This window comes from Ursus americanus, chromosome 21, assembly GCF_024610735.1.
Source record: "Ursus americanus isolate L20-20 chromosome 21, mUrsAme1.1.p, whole genome shotgun sequence".
Lineage (NCBI taxonomy): Eukaryota > Metazoa > Chordata > Mammalia > Carnivora > Ursidae > Ursus > Ursus americanus.
In genome coordinates, this window is record NC_142147.1 from 22289792 (window position 1) to 22306016 (window position 16225).

The window sequence follows — 16225 nt, forward strand, 5'->3', positions numbered from 1 at the left end:
GCCAGTCCTTTGGTATTAGCCTCCTGCCACCCACCGAGTGTAGTGTGTGCCTTGAAAAAAGGAAAGGCTCTTGGGTTGGCTAGGAAAACTTTATTATACTCCATGTATTCAGGGAGCTCATACAAGTACGTGTACACATACAGACACACACACACAGACACACACTTGCACACAGGCACGCACAGCTAATACTGCTCGAGGGACTGTCCACTGGGCACAGAGTGGCCTGGGGGTTGAGAAGAGGCCCAAAATTCTGCTGATCCCTCGTCACTCTCTAGCCTCTGGCACTGCAGGCTGGGGCCCTGATAGGTAGGTGTCCTGGAGGCAGCGCCTTCACACCTCCAGGCCAGGACCCTTGCTCAGTCCCAGTGCCTGCACCAGGTCGTCTCCAAGCCCGCTCTTCAGTGTCCGTCTCACTGCAGGGACAGAGCAGGGTTGGAGGGTGTTGATGGGGTTAAGGCGGGTGGTGGGCATTTGGGGAGTACTCACAAGACTTGCGGTTGCCCCGGGAGCGCTTGCGTTCCCGAGCAGCTAAGGCACGAGGACTGCTCTTGGTCACTGACTGCACCAGCAGGTCCATGATCTCATCTGAAGTGTCACTGGGTATACTGGAGCCTGGGGGGTCTTCTGGGGATGCAGTGGAGGGCCCCATTGCTGTTGGCGTGACGGGGGAGCTGCTCTGGACCATGCCTAAGGGAGGCCAGATGGGGAAGTCAGGTTAAGTCAAGGTGATCCCAAAGCCCATTGCTCCCAGTGGCCATAGGTCCCACCTCTGCTGCGGCGGCCATGTGTGGTGTCCTCCGGCTTGCTGGTCAGTAGACTCTTCATGCTGGCGTGACTGTCGGCATCACCCCGCCCTGGCCCACTGCCCACAGCCACTGGGACAGATGGGTTGCTGGGGGCTTCCCCAGCCACACCTGAGAACTTCTCCGTCTGCAGAGGACAGAAGGATGAGCTGGGAGCAGGGGAAGGAAGCCACGGGGTTGGGGCGGGGGGCAGTCCAAACCTGGAAGGGTGCCCACCTCTGTGATCATGCGGCCCCGGGTCTTGTTGCGCTCACGGTACGTGGCCCGCTTCTGCTGCTGCTGCAGCACCCGTTCCCGGCAAGTCCGGTACTCCAGCGCGAACTCGCGCAGCGTGTGGCAGAACTGCATGATGCGCACTTCGCGGGCCGCCGGGGCCGTGTACCCCAGGTACAACAGGAAGGCACGGAACCTAGGCAGGTTGGGGTAGGGAGGGATGGTGAGTCCTGCATGGGGTGTGAGGGATGGTGGTGGCGGTCCTGCCCCCCTGGCCCACATGCCCACCTGTTGCAGACACGGCGGTGCACTACCTGCAGCATGGCAACACGGCGGCCACACTGGGCCAAGAAGTGGGTGAGGCGGGCACGCAGGGCTGGGGCCAGCTCATGCTTGGCCAAGCTCCGTAGGCTCTCCTCAGCTGCCCGGCTCCGACGCTCCAACTGCCCCAGGTTCTCAGTCAGCTGCTCAAAGTCCACCTGGAAAAGGAGGGAGTACACATGCTGTCCCCCCACAGAAAGGTACCACCTGAGGCTGCCTCTGTCAGGCCAGCCAGCTTGGGCCCTAGGGCCCCAGATAGCCAAGACTTGCCTCCTGCCCTCCAAAAGCTCACAGTCTAATGCAGGAGACAGACAAGTCCATTTAATCTAAGGGGAGCACAGAAGTTTTCCGGAGGGAAGTGGTGGCTAAACGGAGACCCAAAGACAGTAGGTGTGTGTAGCCAGGCCAATAGAGGAAAGAATGTTTCTGGCCATGGACACAGCCCACGCAGACACGTCTAGCTGAACACGCTCTGGCACAACGGCCCTAACGGAAGGACAGCCTGCCCCAGGAAGCAGCACTCCCTCATCTCCGTGGCTGGTCTTAGTCCAGCCTCTGGCTCGTGCTGACCTTGGCACAGCGGGTGAGGGCAGGGATTTCTGAGTAGAGGTCCGAGGAATCAGGCTGGGTCTGGAGCACCAGGGAGCAGAGATGGTGCAGCAGTGACTGCCGGCGCACCGTGTCCTTCACCTCGGACACCTTCTCCAGGTAGCTCAGCTCGAAGCCGCTGCTCTGAAAGGATCCCATCTGAGCTTGGGCCTGGCTGGCTCCACAGCCCTGGCCCCCAGCCCTCACGTGCACCCACTTACCTGGGAACCGTTGAGGAAGTTGCCCACAGCCAAGAGAGTGGCCAGGATGCAGCGGAAAGTGGCATTTTTTACCAGCTGTTCCATGCCCACTTTCAGGTCAAATAGTGGCTCTGCGATTTCCTGGAGTGGGAGATGAGGGACTCTCAAACTACCTGATCCTTGTGCTCACCTGCCCCATTTCCCACCCCACCCCATTATCTAAGTACCCGCTCCATGCTGTCATAGTCCAGCTTGAAGGCCCATAGTTGTAGTCGGGCGGCCAGGCCCCCAATGGAGGCAAGGGTCATCAGGAAGTTCTCAGCTGGGCCCAGGGGTACATCAGGATTGGCCAGCTGGGCCTCCTCGATCTTCTGCCGCTCCTCCTCCGTGGGCATCATGGTCAGCAGTTTCTGAGAATGCAGCCACCACCCCACATAGTCCCCTCAGTCCTGGCCTGAGGCTTCAGGCGTTGGTTTGGATTCATCCCTAGGTCATCTGGGGGGATCCCCCCAGGGTCTGGGGACTGCTCGGTAGAAATACCAAGCCCATGCCCACCACTGGAGGGACAGGAAATGCCCACTGACCAAAGGAGAGGGCCAGACCTCCCACCTCCCTCCCACACCCCTAGCTGGTATCCCCACCTCAATGCCATCCTTGCTGACAGCAAACTCATCAAAGTTGAGCAGGGCAGCCTTAATGACATGCACAGGTGGCAGGGTGGTTAGGCCAATGTTGATGGCGTTGCTGCGCTTGGGGTCCAGCACTGTGGTCATTGTCCGGCGGCCCTCACCGGCTTTCTTTAAGGTTGGGGAGAAGGGTGGTATGAGATTGGGAAAGGAACTAGCTGGCGCAACAGTCTAAGAGGGCACTCTTAAAGCCCCCTTCTAAATGGCCAGATGGTAGGGTCACCCCACAACCAGGGATCTGGGATGTGTAAGGCCTTGGGATGAGCTGAGATTTCTAGTTAGGGCTCTGCAGATACCTTGTTGAGAAACCTCAGACAAGACTCGATGCCATTCTTTGCCTCAGTTCCCCCATGTGGGAAATGAGCGGCAGTTCAGACCCTTAAGCTCTGACTGCCTCCTGTCTCCACTGGGGTTACCCTGCAGACAAGGGTGGGTTTACCTTGGAAGGCAGCACGTCTTTGGCACGGGACTCAAACAGGTGTTCCAGCCGGGCTGTGTCCACTGAGACAGGTTCCAGTGAGGCCCACAGGGTGGGGCAAGGCCCAAAATGGCTCCCAGAGCCTCCCTGGCCCCCAGCCAGCTTTAGCTCCCGCCAGAAGAGTTTTACTGTCTTCCTCTTGGTGGGGAGGGCTAGACCATCAGGTGCTGAAGGAGAAAGGGGGGCGGCTGGAGGTGGAGGTGGTGAGAGTGAGCCTTTGATGGGTGGGGGAGGTAGGGGTGGGGGAGGCGGGGGGCCTCCAGAGAGCACAGGTAGTGGGGGTGGTGGGGGTGGGACCCCTTTCCCAGCCTCCACAGCCTCCACATTCAACATGTCCTCGTCTTCATCCTCCCCCAGATCTGAGAAGTCCAGGTCTCCAATGCACAGCTTGGGTACACGGATAGGAAACTCCTGAATGGGCTCAGCCTTGGGGCTTGGTGGGGCCAGTGGCACCTTGGGCTCTGGCTCAAGGCTCCGCTGGGCCCGGAGCAGACCTCGGGGGACAGGGCTCTCAGGTGTTCTGGGTGCAGGGCCTGGTTCTGGGAAGCCCCATGGTTCCCGCGTATCTAGAATAGAGAACCAGTGTCAGCATCATGCCCTCTGTGGAGCAACAGGGCAGCATGAGTGGATTCTGCCCACCCACTCACCTGGGTGTCCATCGGCCTCATCGGGCATGGCCCCAGCCAATGTCTCTGCCCGGCCCTGGGCCAGTGCAGCCTGCTTCTCTGTTTCTGCCGCTGCCACATTCTCCAGGAACCGGGCTCTGGAGGGAGGCGCTTGTCAGTGAGGGTGTCTGACACACCTCAGCCCAGGGCGGTGTACATGCCTTGCTGGGCCCCTGGGCACTGCCCCAAATTGCAGGCACACACAAAGACACACAGGGAACAGTCCATGCGCCGAGCAGACCCAGGACTTAACCCCAAGGCCAGCCCCTGTTCAGGCCTCCATATCTGAGGAGGGTCAATGCCAACCCAGCATCCCCAGTTCAACATATGGGGAAAAGTTCTGCTTAACATCTAACTTGAATTTTGCTGCTGTTCATGCATGCTCACTGTCTTGATTCTAGACAAGGACCCTCAGAGCAGGGGAAGGGCATAGCTGTCACAATGGGCACAACAGGCTGTCCCATGTCTGGCAGCTTCTGAGAGATATGACCCATGCCTAGGTAAGGGCCTGGTAAACAACAGGCTTTAGCTTAAGAGTCTCATGCTTTACTGACTGAGCTACCACAACAGGCACTCAGTTTATGTTGAAATAATGAATGTGATCCAGTCCTTTTTTTTTTTTTTTTTAGCCCCTCCAGCCTCTGTTGGCCCTCAGTCCCTGCCCTTCCCTCAGTCCTAGGTTGCTCCTCTACCCCCACACTGTACAGCACCCTAGACAGCCCCCCTGCCCTATTCCTGGGAGAATGGGCTCCAGGTTGGGAGTCTGTGTCCTCATTTCTGGTAGAAGCTGCTAAGGTGTCACTATCGAAGCACAGGGACCACTATGGAACTGCTTCCCTACCCCTTGGATAACAGAGGAGACATATGTCTGGGAGAGGATGGGCCTGAGAGTCCCCCAGCTCTGGCTGCATGAGGCATATGGAACCCCCGCTGGGGGAAGCAACGCTGAAGCCCTGAGCACATGGCAGGCCTGGCAGGCTGGCCTCTGTACTTACTCCAGCCTGGCCTGCTCAGTAGGGGACTGAGGGACAGGTGGGCTCTCTGGGGCCCTGGGTGGGGGGGATGAGAGGAAGAGATGGTAATTGTGATGCCTGCTCCACTCCAAAGCCCAGCTGCTTGTACCCCCACAGAGCTCGGCAGTAATACCAGGGGTTCCTTCCCAGCCCCAGTGGGGAGAGGAGGTGTGGAGGAGGCAGGACATGAGGAAACTGGAAATGGAGAGGAGAGACTGACGTGACACAGACAGGGTGCAGTAAGAGACAAAGATGGAGCAGAACAAGAGAGTCAAGAGAGCAACGGAGAAACAAAGAAGGGGGGCAAGGGGACAGACAACAAAGGGGCAAGGGCAGGCAGAATGCCAGAAAGAGATGAAGACAAGCAACAGGAGGAAGAGGTCCAGTCAGAGCAGAACTCCACCCCCCAGCAGTCACTTACCAAACAGGAGCAGTTTGGTGAAGTCTGGAAAGAAAGAGAAAGCACGCGTTTGGGCAGAGGAGTTTGGGCAGAGGAGGCAGAGGGCCTGTGGAGGGGCTCAGAGTGGAGGGACAGCTGGAGAGAGGGCTCTAGGGGCAGCCTCTGTCTCCCTACTTACTTGTAGATGCTCCTCTCGCTGGAGGTGTCGGCTGAGGACCCCACGGAGATGGCAGGAAAGAGGTTCACCGAGGTACAGAGGCCCGAAGCTGGGCCCACGGGGCTGGGGGCCAGACCGGTTGACAGGGCAGGGCCAGCAGAGTAGGTGGAGATTACCGTTGAGGCGGGGTCCGCGGGGCCTGTCGGCGAGGCGGGGCCTGTCGGCGAGGCGGGGCCTGTGCGGCTAGAGGCGGGGCCTGCAGGGCTGGAGGCGGGGCCTGTCAACGGCCAAGGCGGCTGCAGGGAGATCACCCCCTGCACCCCAACGTGTGAAGGCAAGTTCTCTCTTACCCAGGCTCCGAGGAGCGCACAGGGCAGCCCCCGCCTTCTAGAGACCGGCGGCTCCTCTTGCCCTCCTCAGAAGAGGGTTTTCTGCGTTCCCGCCGCCCACCTGCAGCGGCTTCTTCAATGTCTCCATCCTCCAACCGCAGGGCATTCTAGTGGAGGTGGACCCAGATCTGAGCCGCTGAGACCCGCACAGGTAGGGTGGGGTGCTGGGGAACTGCGCCTCTTCCCTCCCTTCCAGTCGCGCCCAGATGGCCCGGCCTACCTCATAGAGCACAAGCTGTGTGCGCAGGTCGAAATCAGTGCCCGAGGCACCCAAGTGGCGCTGGACCAGAGCCTCCATGCCCTGCTGCTCCAGCGCATCCGTCACATCATAGAAGGAGTCCTGGTCCGGAAGTGCTGCCAGTGTCTAGAGCGTGCGGATGGGAGGGCAAGGCTAAGGCTGATGGAGACCCTTAGGGGCCCAGAACTGACACTTGGTTCTCCCCACTTCTCAGCCCCCCCACCCCACCTTGTTGATGAGGGTGACTGTATACACCAACAACTCAGGGTCAGCGCCATTCTTCTCCTCCAGGATGGACACCAGATTGGCCCAAGGAAGAGAGCCTAACACACAGAAAGGGAAGTAATCATGAAGGGACAGGTAGGAGAGAGGGCTCTGAGTGGTGGGGGAGGAAGAGACAGTCTCTCACCTGTTGAGCTGGCCACAGAGTTGACAGCGCGGATAAACAGTGGTGCATTGTTCTCAGAGTATTCCACAAACACCAGCAGCAGCTTCAGGGCCGTTTTCACCACCAAGCGAGACTGGGGGGAGGGGTCACCACATATGAGCAGGGCTTGGGCCAGACTTGTGCCAGCTCCTGGTGCGGAGGGGTAAGGGCTTCTGGGGCTGGACCCAGAAAGGAGAGTCCAAGCAGAAAGACCCTGGCCCCAGGCCCAGGTGTTGGAGTGCCTTCTAGGCTTAGAGGGGGAGCCTCAGACTCACTCCATTCCAGCCCACTTTGAAGGAGACCGAGGTCAAGGCAGTGGGAAAAGGGTGCATGGCTGTGCGGAGGGCCACTTACCACACTGGCGCACAGTGTGTACAGCCACTGCACAGTCTCGCTGTGGGCCACCACCCCCAGCATCCCATCCACAAACAGCATCAGCTGGCCTAGTGCTGGGGACACAGGGACAAGAGGTGAGTAAGGGGTCGCCGAAGGCAGGGGTCATAGGGGAGGGATGGGGCTAACCTCGGAGGATGTAGCTCTGATAGTTGTGGTCGGCAGCAGCACCCACACGGATCAGGCAACTCAGCCCCTCCGAGTGCACAAATTCAGGCACCAGGTCCTTGTCCTCCTGGGGACACCATGGGGGAGTTTAAGCAGGGCTCAGGCTGGACGCCCACCCCCAGCCCACTTCTGGGCCTCACCTGGAAGATCTGCTTTAGTGAGAAGAGGGAGCGACGCAGCTCAGGGCCACTGGAGCCATACAACTTTTCTGCAAGGGGTAGGTGGGCATGGAAACCTCAAGGGGGCACAGACACCCTCCTCTACTGGGACACAATCCCCCACCAAAGAATATTCTAGTACTCTTGAACCCCCAACCTCCTCCTCCACTCCCTGACTCTGGGCAAGCCCCATCGTGGTTTAGCTGCAGCATCAGCCCTGGCCCTGGAAGGAGAGGTCAGGATAGGAATGGGGAGGGGCCACACATCCTGTCTTCATGTGCCTTGTCCACTGTCCAGCACAGGCCTGAAAGAAACTGAGCCAGCGGGGCTGGGGAGGGGGATTCCTGGACTCTAATGCCCTCATACACTTACCCAGGATGGCATTGACCCTCACAGAGAGTTGAGTACGCAGGATGAGTGTAGGCTTCCGCCCTTTGCTGGAATCAAGCAGCCTAGTCAGCAGTTTCCAGGCCATTCCTCAGGGTCCCTGCCCCCACACCAGGGCAGCTAAAGACCACCCCACATGCCAACCCTGGCTCAACTCCTTCCTCCCCAACAAGAGGGTTTGTGCAAACATAGGTATTTCAGGGATGTGTGAGAGCTCCCCCCTCACATCCTGGGCATCAGGTAACACTGGCCAGACCTTGGGATTCCCCTGGCATAGTCCCCTGGGGTGGCAGGAGGTCACTCACAACCCAGGCTAGAGATCAGGTGTCTTGGCTGCTGACACCTGAGCCAGCCCCCGATGGAAGCAAGGGCAGGGGCCAGCCTTGCCTTCCTGGGCCCATCAGCTCTGACCTGATCTCTTCATAGAAGCCCTCCAGCATCTCCCGCTGCTCTTCCAGAGACAGCTCAGGGTCCAGGTAGTATCCAGAGGGAGACACTTGCAGGGCACAGTCCTCCAGCTAGAGGCAAAGGGAACAGCTGTCAGGGCTGGAAAGAGGTGGCAGGGGTATGTATGGAGACCCCATGACCTCCTGCCTCCCCCTCAGAGAGCTGGCAGAGTGGCATACCACAGGGTGTGCACTATAGCCACGCATTCCTTCGGCAGCCATTTCTCACAGGCTTACAATGCGCAGTGCCCATCCACCTCAGGTACCAGCTTTCTCGCCCTTTGTACATGCCATGATTTCCAGCTAACACCTCCCCATTCTGCAGGTTTCAGATTAGGTAATGCTTCTTTGGAATGCTCTCCTGGACTCCTCTAGCCAATGCTACGCAACCCATTCGACCCTACCATTCGACCCTACGTGTGAAGCTCCCATGTGTGAGGCCTTCCACACAGTGTTACAATATCCTAGACACTACTCTTCTTCCCCACTAACCATGAGTTCTCTGGGTTCAGGCACTGTGTCTGTCTTGCCCCATGCTATATCTGCAGAGCCTAGCACAGCATTTGGCTCACAGTAAGTGCTCACTAAACACTGTTGAGCTAATGAACATGAATAAGGAAGAGGAACAGAGACAAGATGGGAGGAAGTTCCTGCTTTCGAGGAAGTTCACAGCCCTGGGGGTGATAAGCTGTATCCACAAAGCATTCAAGCCCAGGGAGAAAGTGTTAGGAATGCTGGTGCAAACCCAGCTGGGAGGTGTGCGTGGGTGTGACGTCTCCCCGAATTGAGACCACGAGGAGCCTCGGGTAATCCATAGGCTGTCAGTCCCTCTAGGCCTCAGGGTCTTTGCTCTGCCCCAAGTGAGCTGGATCTCAGAGGCCTCCAAGGGGCCTATTGAAAACCAGGTTTTAGGATCTGACTCAGTCTGCACTGGGTCCCTGAAACCTGCATTGTACAAGGCACATGATCTATTCATGTGTCTGCTTCCCATGTATCTCCACTGTACCCCCAGCCTGGCTCCTGTCCACCACCACCACGAGGCGTGACACTGGCCTGTCGAGAAGAACCTGTAGAGAGGCCTACTGAAGTGTCTGAGGGCAGCACTGTGCCTCTTCGAGACACCTCCCCCCTAGCACGGAGCCGGCCGGTATGCGGGGCTCAGCAAAGTCCCCTTGAATTGAGTGGTCCTGCTCCTTGACATACCATGGCCCAGGGAGAGCCCCCCTCTGGAGAAGCAGGGTGTTTTCTGGCTTCCATCTTACTGGGAAGTCAATGCCATCATTTGTCCTGCTGTTCTGTCAGCCCTGCCCTGCTCTGGGCCTAGTCCAAGGGCTTCCAGATACTATTGGTCCCCTGGGGGGGGGGGAGGGAGTCCCGCTCCTGCCCCTACCCTGTTTCTGCTTTGCACCCCTGCTCATGCCTGAGAGCCTGACCCAGCTTCTTCCTAGCAATTCAGCCTTGAGGCCCTTGGGTGACACCCCCTCTCTTCCAGCCCCCCTCCCCCACCCCGTCTCGCCTGGGACATGGGACATAGGACAAACACTCCAGCCTGTTCTCTGTCCCACTTCCTGCCTGGCTGCCTGCCTTCCCTTGGGCGCCTTGGGCGGGCCTGGCCTCTCCCCTCCCTGGGAGCAGAGTCATCTTCTCCAGGGCCTACTAGGAATGGGCCTGAGATGGGGTGGCAAGGCCCCAGGGCTGGGGTACTCCGTCTCGGGCCAGCTCAGCTGAGGGCAGCCCCACATTCCTCCTGATCTCTCTTCCCACATGGTGACTCAGCAGCCTGCTGACCCCACCCCCATCCAGGCACAGCTGCATCTCCTTCCACCTTGGACTAGAGGATTCTGGGACCCTAGAGAAACATATCCACACACCCTGCCCCAGCCCCAGAGCAACAAATCCCTTCAGGGATCCCCCAAATCACACATATATAGAATAGCTCACTCATTCAAACATTCATGAACCAGGCTGGTTTTAGGTGCTGAAGACATAGCGTGGAAGAAGACACTGCTTCTGCTTTTCCTGCCTTCCAGCGCAGCTGGGGAGGCAGGCAGGCTCGCCTCAGAAAAAGGCCACAAATAAATGTAGAAGTACAACTGCCATGAGTGCTAAGCAAGGAGAGGGGTGGAGTGCTGTAAAGGTAAACACTGGAGGGGTGATCGGATTATACCTGGTATGTACTTCCACACCCAGGTTCATGGTCTGGTATATATATATATATCTGCTCTGCTGGAGCACAGGTCCAAGAAGCACACCCCCAGAAAGCTCGGCTCCCTCAGGCTCTCTTGTCCTCCTGCAAGCACGCTTGTGTGCTCTAATCCCAAGCGAGCAGGGAACGGCCCTCTTCTTCTAGAATGCCTGCATGTATTTGGGGTAAGGTCCTGAAGGTCAAGTGCTCATCACCCAGCCTCAGGTGAGCAGGTTTAACCCCTTTCCCTCCATGGTGGCAGCAGTGGCCTCCCTAGAGAAGTCCTGAGGTAACAGGACTTCCCAAAGCCTCCAGGATGGTGCCCCCCCCCGCCCCAACCCAGCTGCCTGTCCCGGGTGGAGATGGGGGTGGTGGGCTAAGGTAGCAAAGAACAGAGACTTCCTGCCAGTGGGGTGGTGCTTGTCCCTCACACCCCTGGCCCCTCGCTTGGGTCACCTTTCTGAGAGCCAAACCTCTGGGGCTTGTTTCTCACACCCTGGGTCTGGGCCAGGCCAGAATAAGCCTGCTGACAGTGCTCAGGGTCAGCACAGGGCCTGTGTGGGCCCACATCCTTGACTCCCTCCTGGTTCTTGTCTTGCATGCTTCTCTGTGTCTGTCTTGGAGTAGAGTCCTCTCCATTCTTCCCAGGCCCAGCCTTCCCCTTCAGCATCCAGCCCACTTTTCTCTTGGCTCTCTGGGCTCAGGCTTTTCTGACAGCCTAAACCAACTCATTACATATGGTTTTAAATGCAGGGCTAAACTTCAGGGACCATGGTGACTACTCCCTAAAATATTTTTTAACTGCAAATCAGGCGAGAACGAACACACCAGGGGCAGGGAAAGAAGATGGAGAAGAGGGCAGAATTATATGCTGAAGGACTCCTGTTTTAGGAAATAATTTTGCTAACTGCTTCCTTCTTTTGGTTTCCTATAAACATGAGACCCTTGAGGCGCCTGGCTGGCTCATTTGGAGAGCATGCAACTCTTGATCTTAGGGTCATGAGTTCAAGCCCCACATTGGGTGTAGAGATTACTTAAACAAACAAACAAACAAACAAACAAACAAACTTTAAATATGAGACCCTCCTCCTGTTATCTTGGGTTTCCAACTAGACCATGACTTCCCGGATGGGCCTTGAGGAGGGAAACCCATATTAGTTATGCCTCCTCTGTGTCACATACCAGGTTGCCTAGTTGTTTGATTCTCCTGCTATTCCTTTTATTTTTTTAAGTTTTATTTATTTAAGTAATCTCTATGCTCAAGTGGGGCTTGAACCCACGACCCTGAGATCAAGAGTCAAATGCTCTACCAACTGAGCCAGCCAGGTGCCCTTCTCCTGATAATCCTTTTCCAGGTGAGGAAACCAAGGCTCAGAAACTCAGTGAATATGGCCCAGGCTGCACAACTAGGAATGGAACCAGGGCTAAATAACCTAGATCTTGGGTAGATGGACTTTGGAAGTGCTGCAGGGAGCCCTGGAGGGGAGGTGGGGGAGGGCTGGAGCATGTAGTATTGCCAAGGGCTGAAGACCACCCCTCAGCTTTCTGGACTCTGCAAATACCCCAAACTGGTCCTCCCAGTTGTAGCAAGGGAACACAAATGAACATACACATCATACACACTGAGGTAACAGTGCCTACATCTGCAAGGACCTAGGTCCTGGGGTCCCTCACCAGGCTGCATCCCAGACGCCCTGGCCCAGAATGATCAGTAAATTAGACATGGATGATGGCCCCAGAGAAAGCTAGAAGAAGGCCATGGCTCATGTCCACATCCCAATCTTCTAGTCTCCCCAAAAGACCTCCATATCAGGGAAATAAAGGGCTCGGTTCATCACCAGAGCACCCCATCTTACCCTTAAGACTCCTCTGGGACCCCTCCAGTTGGTCCCTGTCCCAGCAGATCAGGTTCACACTTTAGCCCCCTTGCAACAACTGCTCCTGAGGTAAACTGAGGCTGGAGTAGGGAGGGTTCAAGGTCAAGAAACATTCCAGGACAGTGCCACCCCTGTCCTCCTCTAATCTTTAGCCACAGCTGGGGAAACAGAGTAACTGGGACAGATTTCTAGGGCTGTCCTTGCTGCTAGAAGTAGGGGGCTCCTTGGGCCTTTGAATCAGGGTCAGAGCAGCCCTCAGGTCTCTCCACCCAGAACCCAGGGAGAAGTCAACGCTATCTCAGATGTGGCAGGGCCTTTAGGTGTCAGAGGGCTCCTGAGGCACTGCCCTGAAAATCAAAATGTAGCCGACCTCTGGGTAAAGAGATGAAATGCAAGGCCAGAGGGTCAGGTTCTCCTCTAGGCAGGGGCAGGTCCCTGGGCTGTGAGAACTGTACACAGAGGGAAGACAAATACTCCTATATTCTCCCCTGAGGACACCAGGCATGGCCCAAGGCACTGCCAGGACCCCTCCCCACTCCCTCACCCCTCCTGCTCCCACCCAAGGCCAGGAGATGAGTCAGAGGCTGTGGCAAGGAGCTTCCTCCTAGAGTAGGAGGAAATGAGCAAGGTCTTCTCAGATCTGAAAGCTCTAAACGGTTTAAAAAGGAAGCCCCCAGGGGAACTCTAGTGGCTAGGCCCAGCCCAATGGGGTTTGTGGGGTGGAACTCCAGAGAGAAAGTGGGCGGGGCCTTCCTACATTCCCAGGGAGGGAGCAGGGTCTGCAGGGATGATGGTCAGTGCCCAGAGTGGGAGGGCAGATGTCATCACTTGGCTGTGTCCTGTTCCCCTACTGGACAAATGTACAGAGGATAAAGTATTGAGTGGAGATCCCTCCCTCTTCCTTCTGCTCTAGGCCTGGGATGGGAATGCCTGGGTTTCTGGGATACCTCTCCCCTCTATAGGGCCCTGTAGGCAAGCTTGAGTCATGTCTGTGCCCCTGGGGCATGCACTTATAGGAGTAGGGGAGGAACCCGCTGTGACATTTCCTGCAAGGAGAAGCCCTGCTCCCCCTCTCTCAGCTCTCTGATGCCCTGCCCCTACCCTATTCTCAACCCTTCTTCCTCCAGCCTTCTATTCTGGGGTTGTGGTCACAGTTTATATTTGGGATGAGCACATCACAGTGTATCTGACCATTCCTGGCAGAGCTGCCAGCCCCAGGACATTCTGGCTACAGGCACAGTGGTAACTCAGTGTGCCCACCAGCATATCCTGCCTGTGGGAGATCTGGTAGTCCTCAGGTACACCAAGTGGGAGATCCTAAAGGTGGGGAGACCAGGAATCTCTGAGCTGGGAAGTACTTAACACATTCTCCATCTGAGCTCTGTAGTGTCTTTAGCTAAGGAGTACAGAGCACCAGGTGCAGCAGGGAGATGGGTCCCTAAATGAGGGGAGGAAAAAGGGTGGGTCTTTTCTGTCACTGACCTCCCAAATCTGCCCCTTATTGGGAATCATGTCCTAGAGTGGGGAGTGGGAGGAATACTATGTTCTCTGTAATGCTCCAGGCTTATTTCAGCACCAGGAGTTCCAGAAGCCTGAAGGCAGGAACCTACTCGGCTCAACACACCCTCTCCAGCGCCCATCCTGAATTGAAGGTGGCCTCGGGCTGGTCGTGCTCCTTCCAGGCCCACCTCAGATTGACCCTCTGAACAGGGCAGGACAAAAGGGGTTGCATCAAAACTCTCAAGTGGGCAGTGTGCTGCAACCTTCAAGCCGTGGCCTTGAAGCCGGGCTCTGCCCGGACACGCGCCACTCCCCCGGCCAATAATCTCACCAACTCTCCCGCCCGCGCTCAGAGGCGGGGCCGGCCCGCAGAGCGAGGAATGCAGGCTGGGGGCCCGGGGCACATTCCAGGGGAGACCCCGGGCCTGGGGGCCAAGTTTGCGCAACTCGCCCCCCAGCTAAGGCTGGGAGCAGGGGAGGCCAACCCCGCCAACTCTCTCTCCTTTCCACACCACTCGATGTGTACTGGCTGCCGGGGGGAGGGGGGGGTAGTAGTGCGCCTCCCAGAGTCCTGGTCCGGAAACCCAGCGCGCCGGAAAGCGCTGCCGGCAGGGGGCTGAGCGCAGGGAGCCGGAGGGGAGGTAGGGCCAACCATCTGGAAAAGGGCCTCTCCCAGCACTGTGCACGAGTCGGCTCCGGGACGCAGGCAAACTAGGGCAGGCTGGCGGTTTAAAATTAGCCCGGCCCGCCCCCTCCCTTCTAGCCGTGGGCCGGCTGCGGCGGGAGTACGGGATGGTGGGGGCGGTGACTCAAAGGGCTTTTCCACCAGTGCAGCCATCAGCTCTCAGCGTGTCCCGGGCCAGACAGCTTCCCGGAGACTCACCTCACCCCGAGAAGTCTCTCTTCTACTGGCATTCCCAAGCGGGGCCCCCACCTACAGGGGCAACACTCTATCGGGCGGGACCCAGTCCAGCCTCCAGAAACCGCTCGAAGTCTTGGCCGCCCCCAGTGGCCCGCCCCAGGTCCGCCCCTCCTCTTGGTCCCGCCCCACCTCACCTGAAGCAGGTGGAAGCTGGTCCTTCCCCAGCCCCAACTTTTAGTCCGCTACCACCCGAATATCTACCTTCACTTTATCCAGATCGGTTACTCCGGCAGACAGGCAGCGAGGGGAACCCAAACATCCCCCCGGTGGGCCTCACTTCGAGGGGGCAGCCAGAGGGGCGCAGACCACAAACTCCCATGTCCCTTCAGCTGCCTTCAACTTGAGAGGCGTCCCGCGAAAGCCAGGCAGCGTGGACCTTAGGTCCCCAGCCCAAGACTTTCCCGCAGTAGAGTACCCGCTCCAGCCTCTCCCCGAGGGATACCTCCCAAAGGCTTTCATGGCGCCATGAACCTTTGATCGCCCCCAATCTTTCTCCGGGCCCCCTCACCTTTAGCGGCGCCGCCAGCAGGCGGTGCAGAGCGGGTATCTGCGCACCCAGGGGCAGCGCCCCGTCCAGGCTGCAGGTGGGGGCCCGGCGCGGCTCCGGGAAGTTGGCACATGCGAAGGGGTCGGTGTCCTCCAAGTACTGCACCCGCACGGTCAACACTGATACCGAGTCCCCGTCTCCGCGATCTTCCTCGCCCGCCATCGTTTGTCACTGGCTCGCGCCGCGCGCCTCCGGGAGGGTCCCGGTCCCGCCGCGGCGTCTGCTCAACTAGCTCAGCTGTCTGGGTCGGGTTGGACCGGACGCCGCTGAGGAGAGGCGGAGCCAGACGGAGGCGGGGCCGAGGAAGGGGGTGGAGCCAAGAGTCTTCCCTGAACGCGCCAGGAGGGGCATCCACTGCTGGGGGCGGGGCTTGCCGCCAGCCACTCAGAGGGCGCGATCGTGATCCCGTTAGTTCACTGGCTCTGCGGGCGGGAAAACCCGAGCTCGCGTCCCGCCTTCAAGAGCGTGCCCAGGCGGGGGAGGTTTGCTTTGGGGTTGATGGCGGTGAGGCTGAGTTCTTGTTGAGGGGTTATTCGGGCAGGTGGGGCGGAAATTTCTTCAGATAATGGCCGGCCGGGTCTGAGTTTAGGGACGAGATGGTCCTGATTCCTTCAGTCTGAGGGATGCAGTGAATGGGATTCCGTCATTTGGGGGAAAGCAGGGAGATGGATCCCTTTCAGTTTGGAGCAAGAAGTGAAAATAGATTCCACTCAGTTTGAAGGAAGAAGTGGGATCATTTGCCTTTAGTTGGGGTAAGAAGAGGGACGGGTGCCCCTCAGCTCTGGGAAAACGATGTGATGACTCAATTTGAGTGAGGAGGTAGAACATGTTTTTCTCAGTTTGGGGTAAGATGAGGGATGGATGCCCCTCAACTTGAATGAAAAATGGAGACGGTCCTCCTCAGTTTGGGGCGAGATAAGCCAAATGCCCCTCAGGTTTGGGGGAAAAGGTGAGTGGATCCCTTTTAGTTTGAAGGGAATCGATAGGCTGAGTTTTCTCATAGTTTCGGGGAAGAAGATAGGTTCCCTTCTGTTTTCATGGAAAAGGTGATGAGACTTCCC

The 16225-nt window shown here is 57.8% G+C and overlaps 1 protein-coding gene across 2 annotated transcripts; it reads right to left on the reverse strand.

Moving 5' to 3' along the window:
* Positions 1-51: 51 nt before the first annotated feature.
* On the reverse strand, positions 52-15427 carry FHOD1 (formin homology 2 domain containing 1). 2 transcript variants are annotated; one of them, XM_045815011.2, is made up of 24 exons: positions 15126-15427; positions 8099-8205; positions 7673-7737; positions 7283-7350; positions 7104-7209; positions 6936-7030; positions 6564-6675; positions 6383-6477; positions 6137-6280; positions 5878-6023; positions 5549-5791; positions 5392-5415; positions 4953-5006; positions 3940-4055; positions 3254-3858; positions 2770-2925; positions 2356-2538; positions 2150-2269; positions 1911-2072; positions 1308-1498; positions 1023-1215; positions 771-933; positions 490-690; positions 52-416 (listed from the first exon to the last, which is right to left on the reverse strand). In XM_045815011.2, the coding sequence occupies exons 1-24, from the start codon at positions 15324-15326 to the stop codon at positions 334-336; spliced, it is 3633 nt and encodes a 1210-aa protein (XP_045670967.1). In that variant the 5' UTR covers positions 15327-15427; the 3' UTR covers positions 52-333. The 2 variants fall into 2 exon arrangements, with proteins under 2 accessions (XP_045670967.1, XP_045670968.1); XM_045815012.2 differs by lacking the exons at positions 4953-5006; positions 5392-5415.
* Positions 15428-16225: the final 798 nt, after the last annotated feature.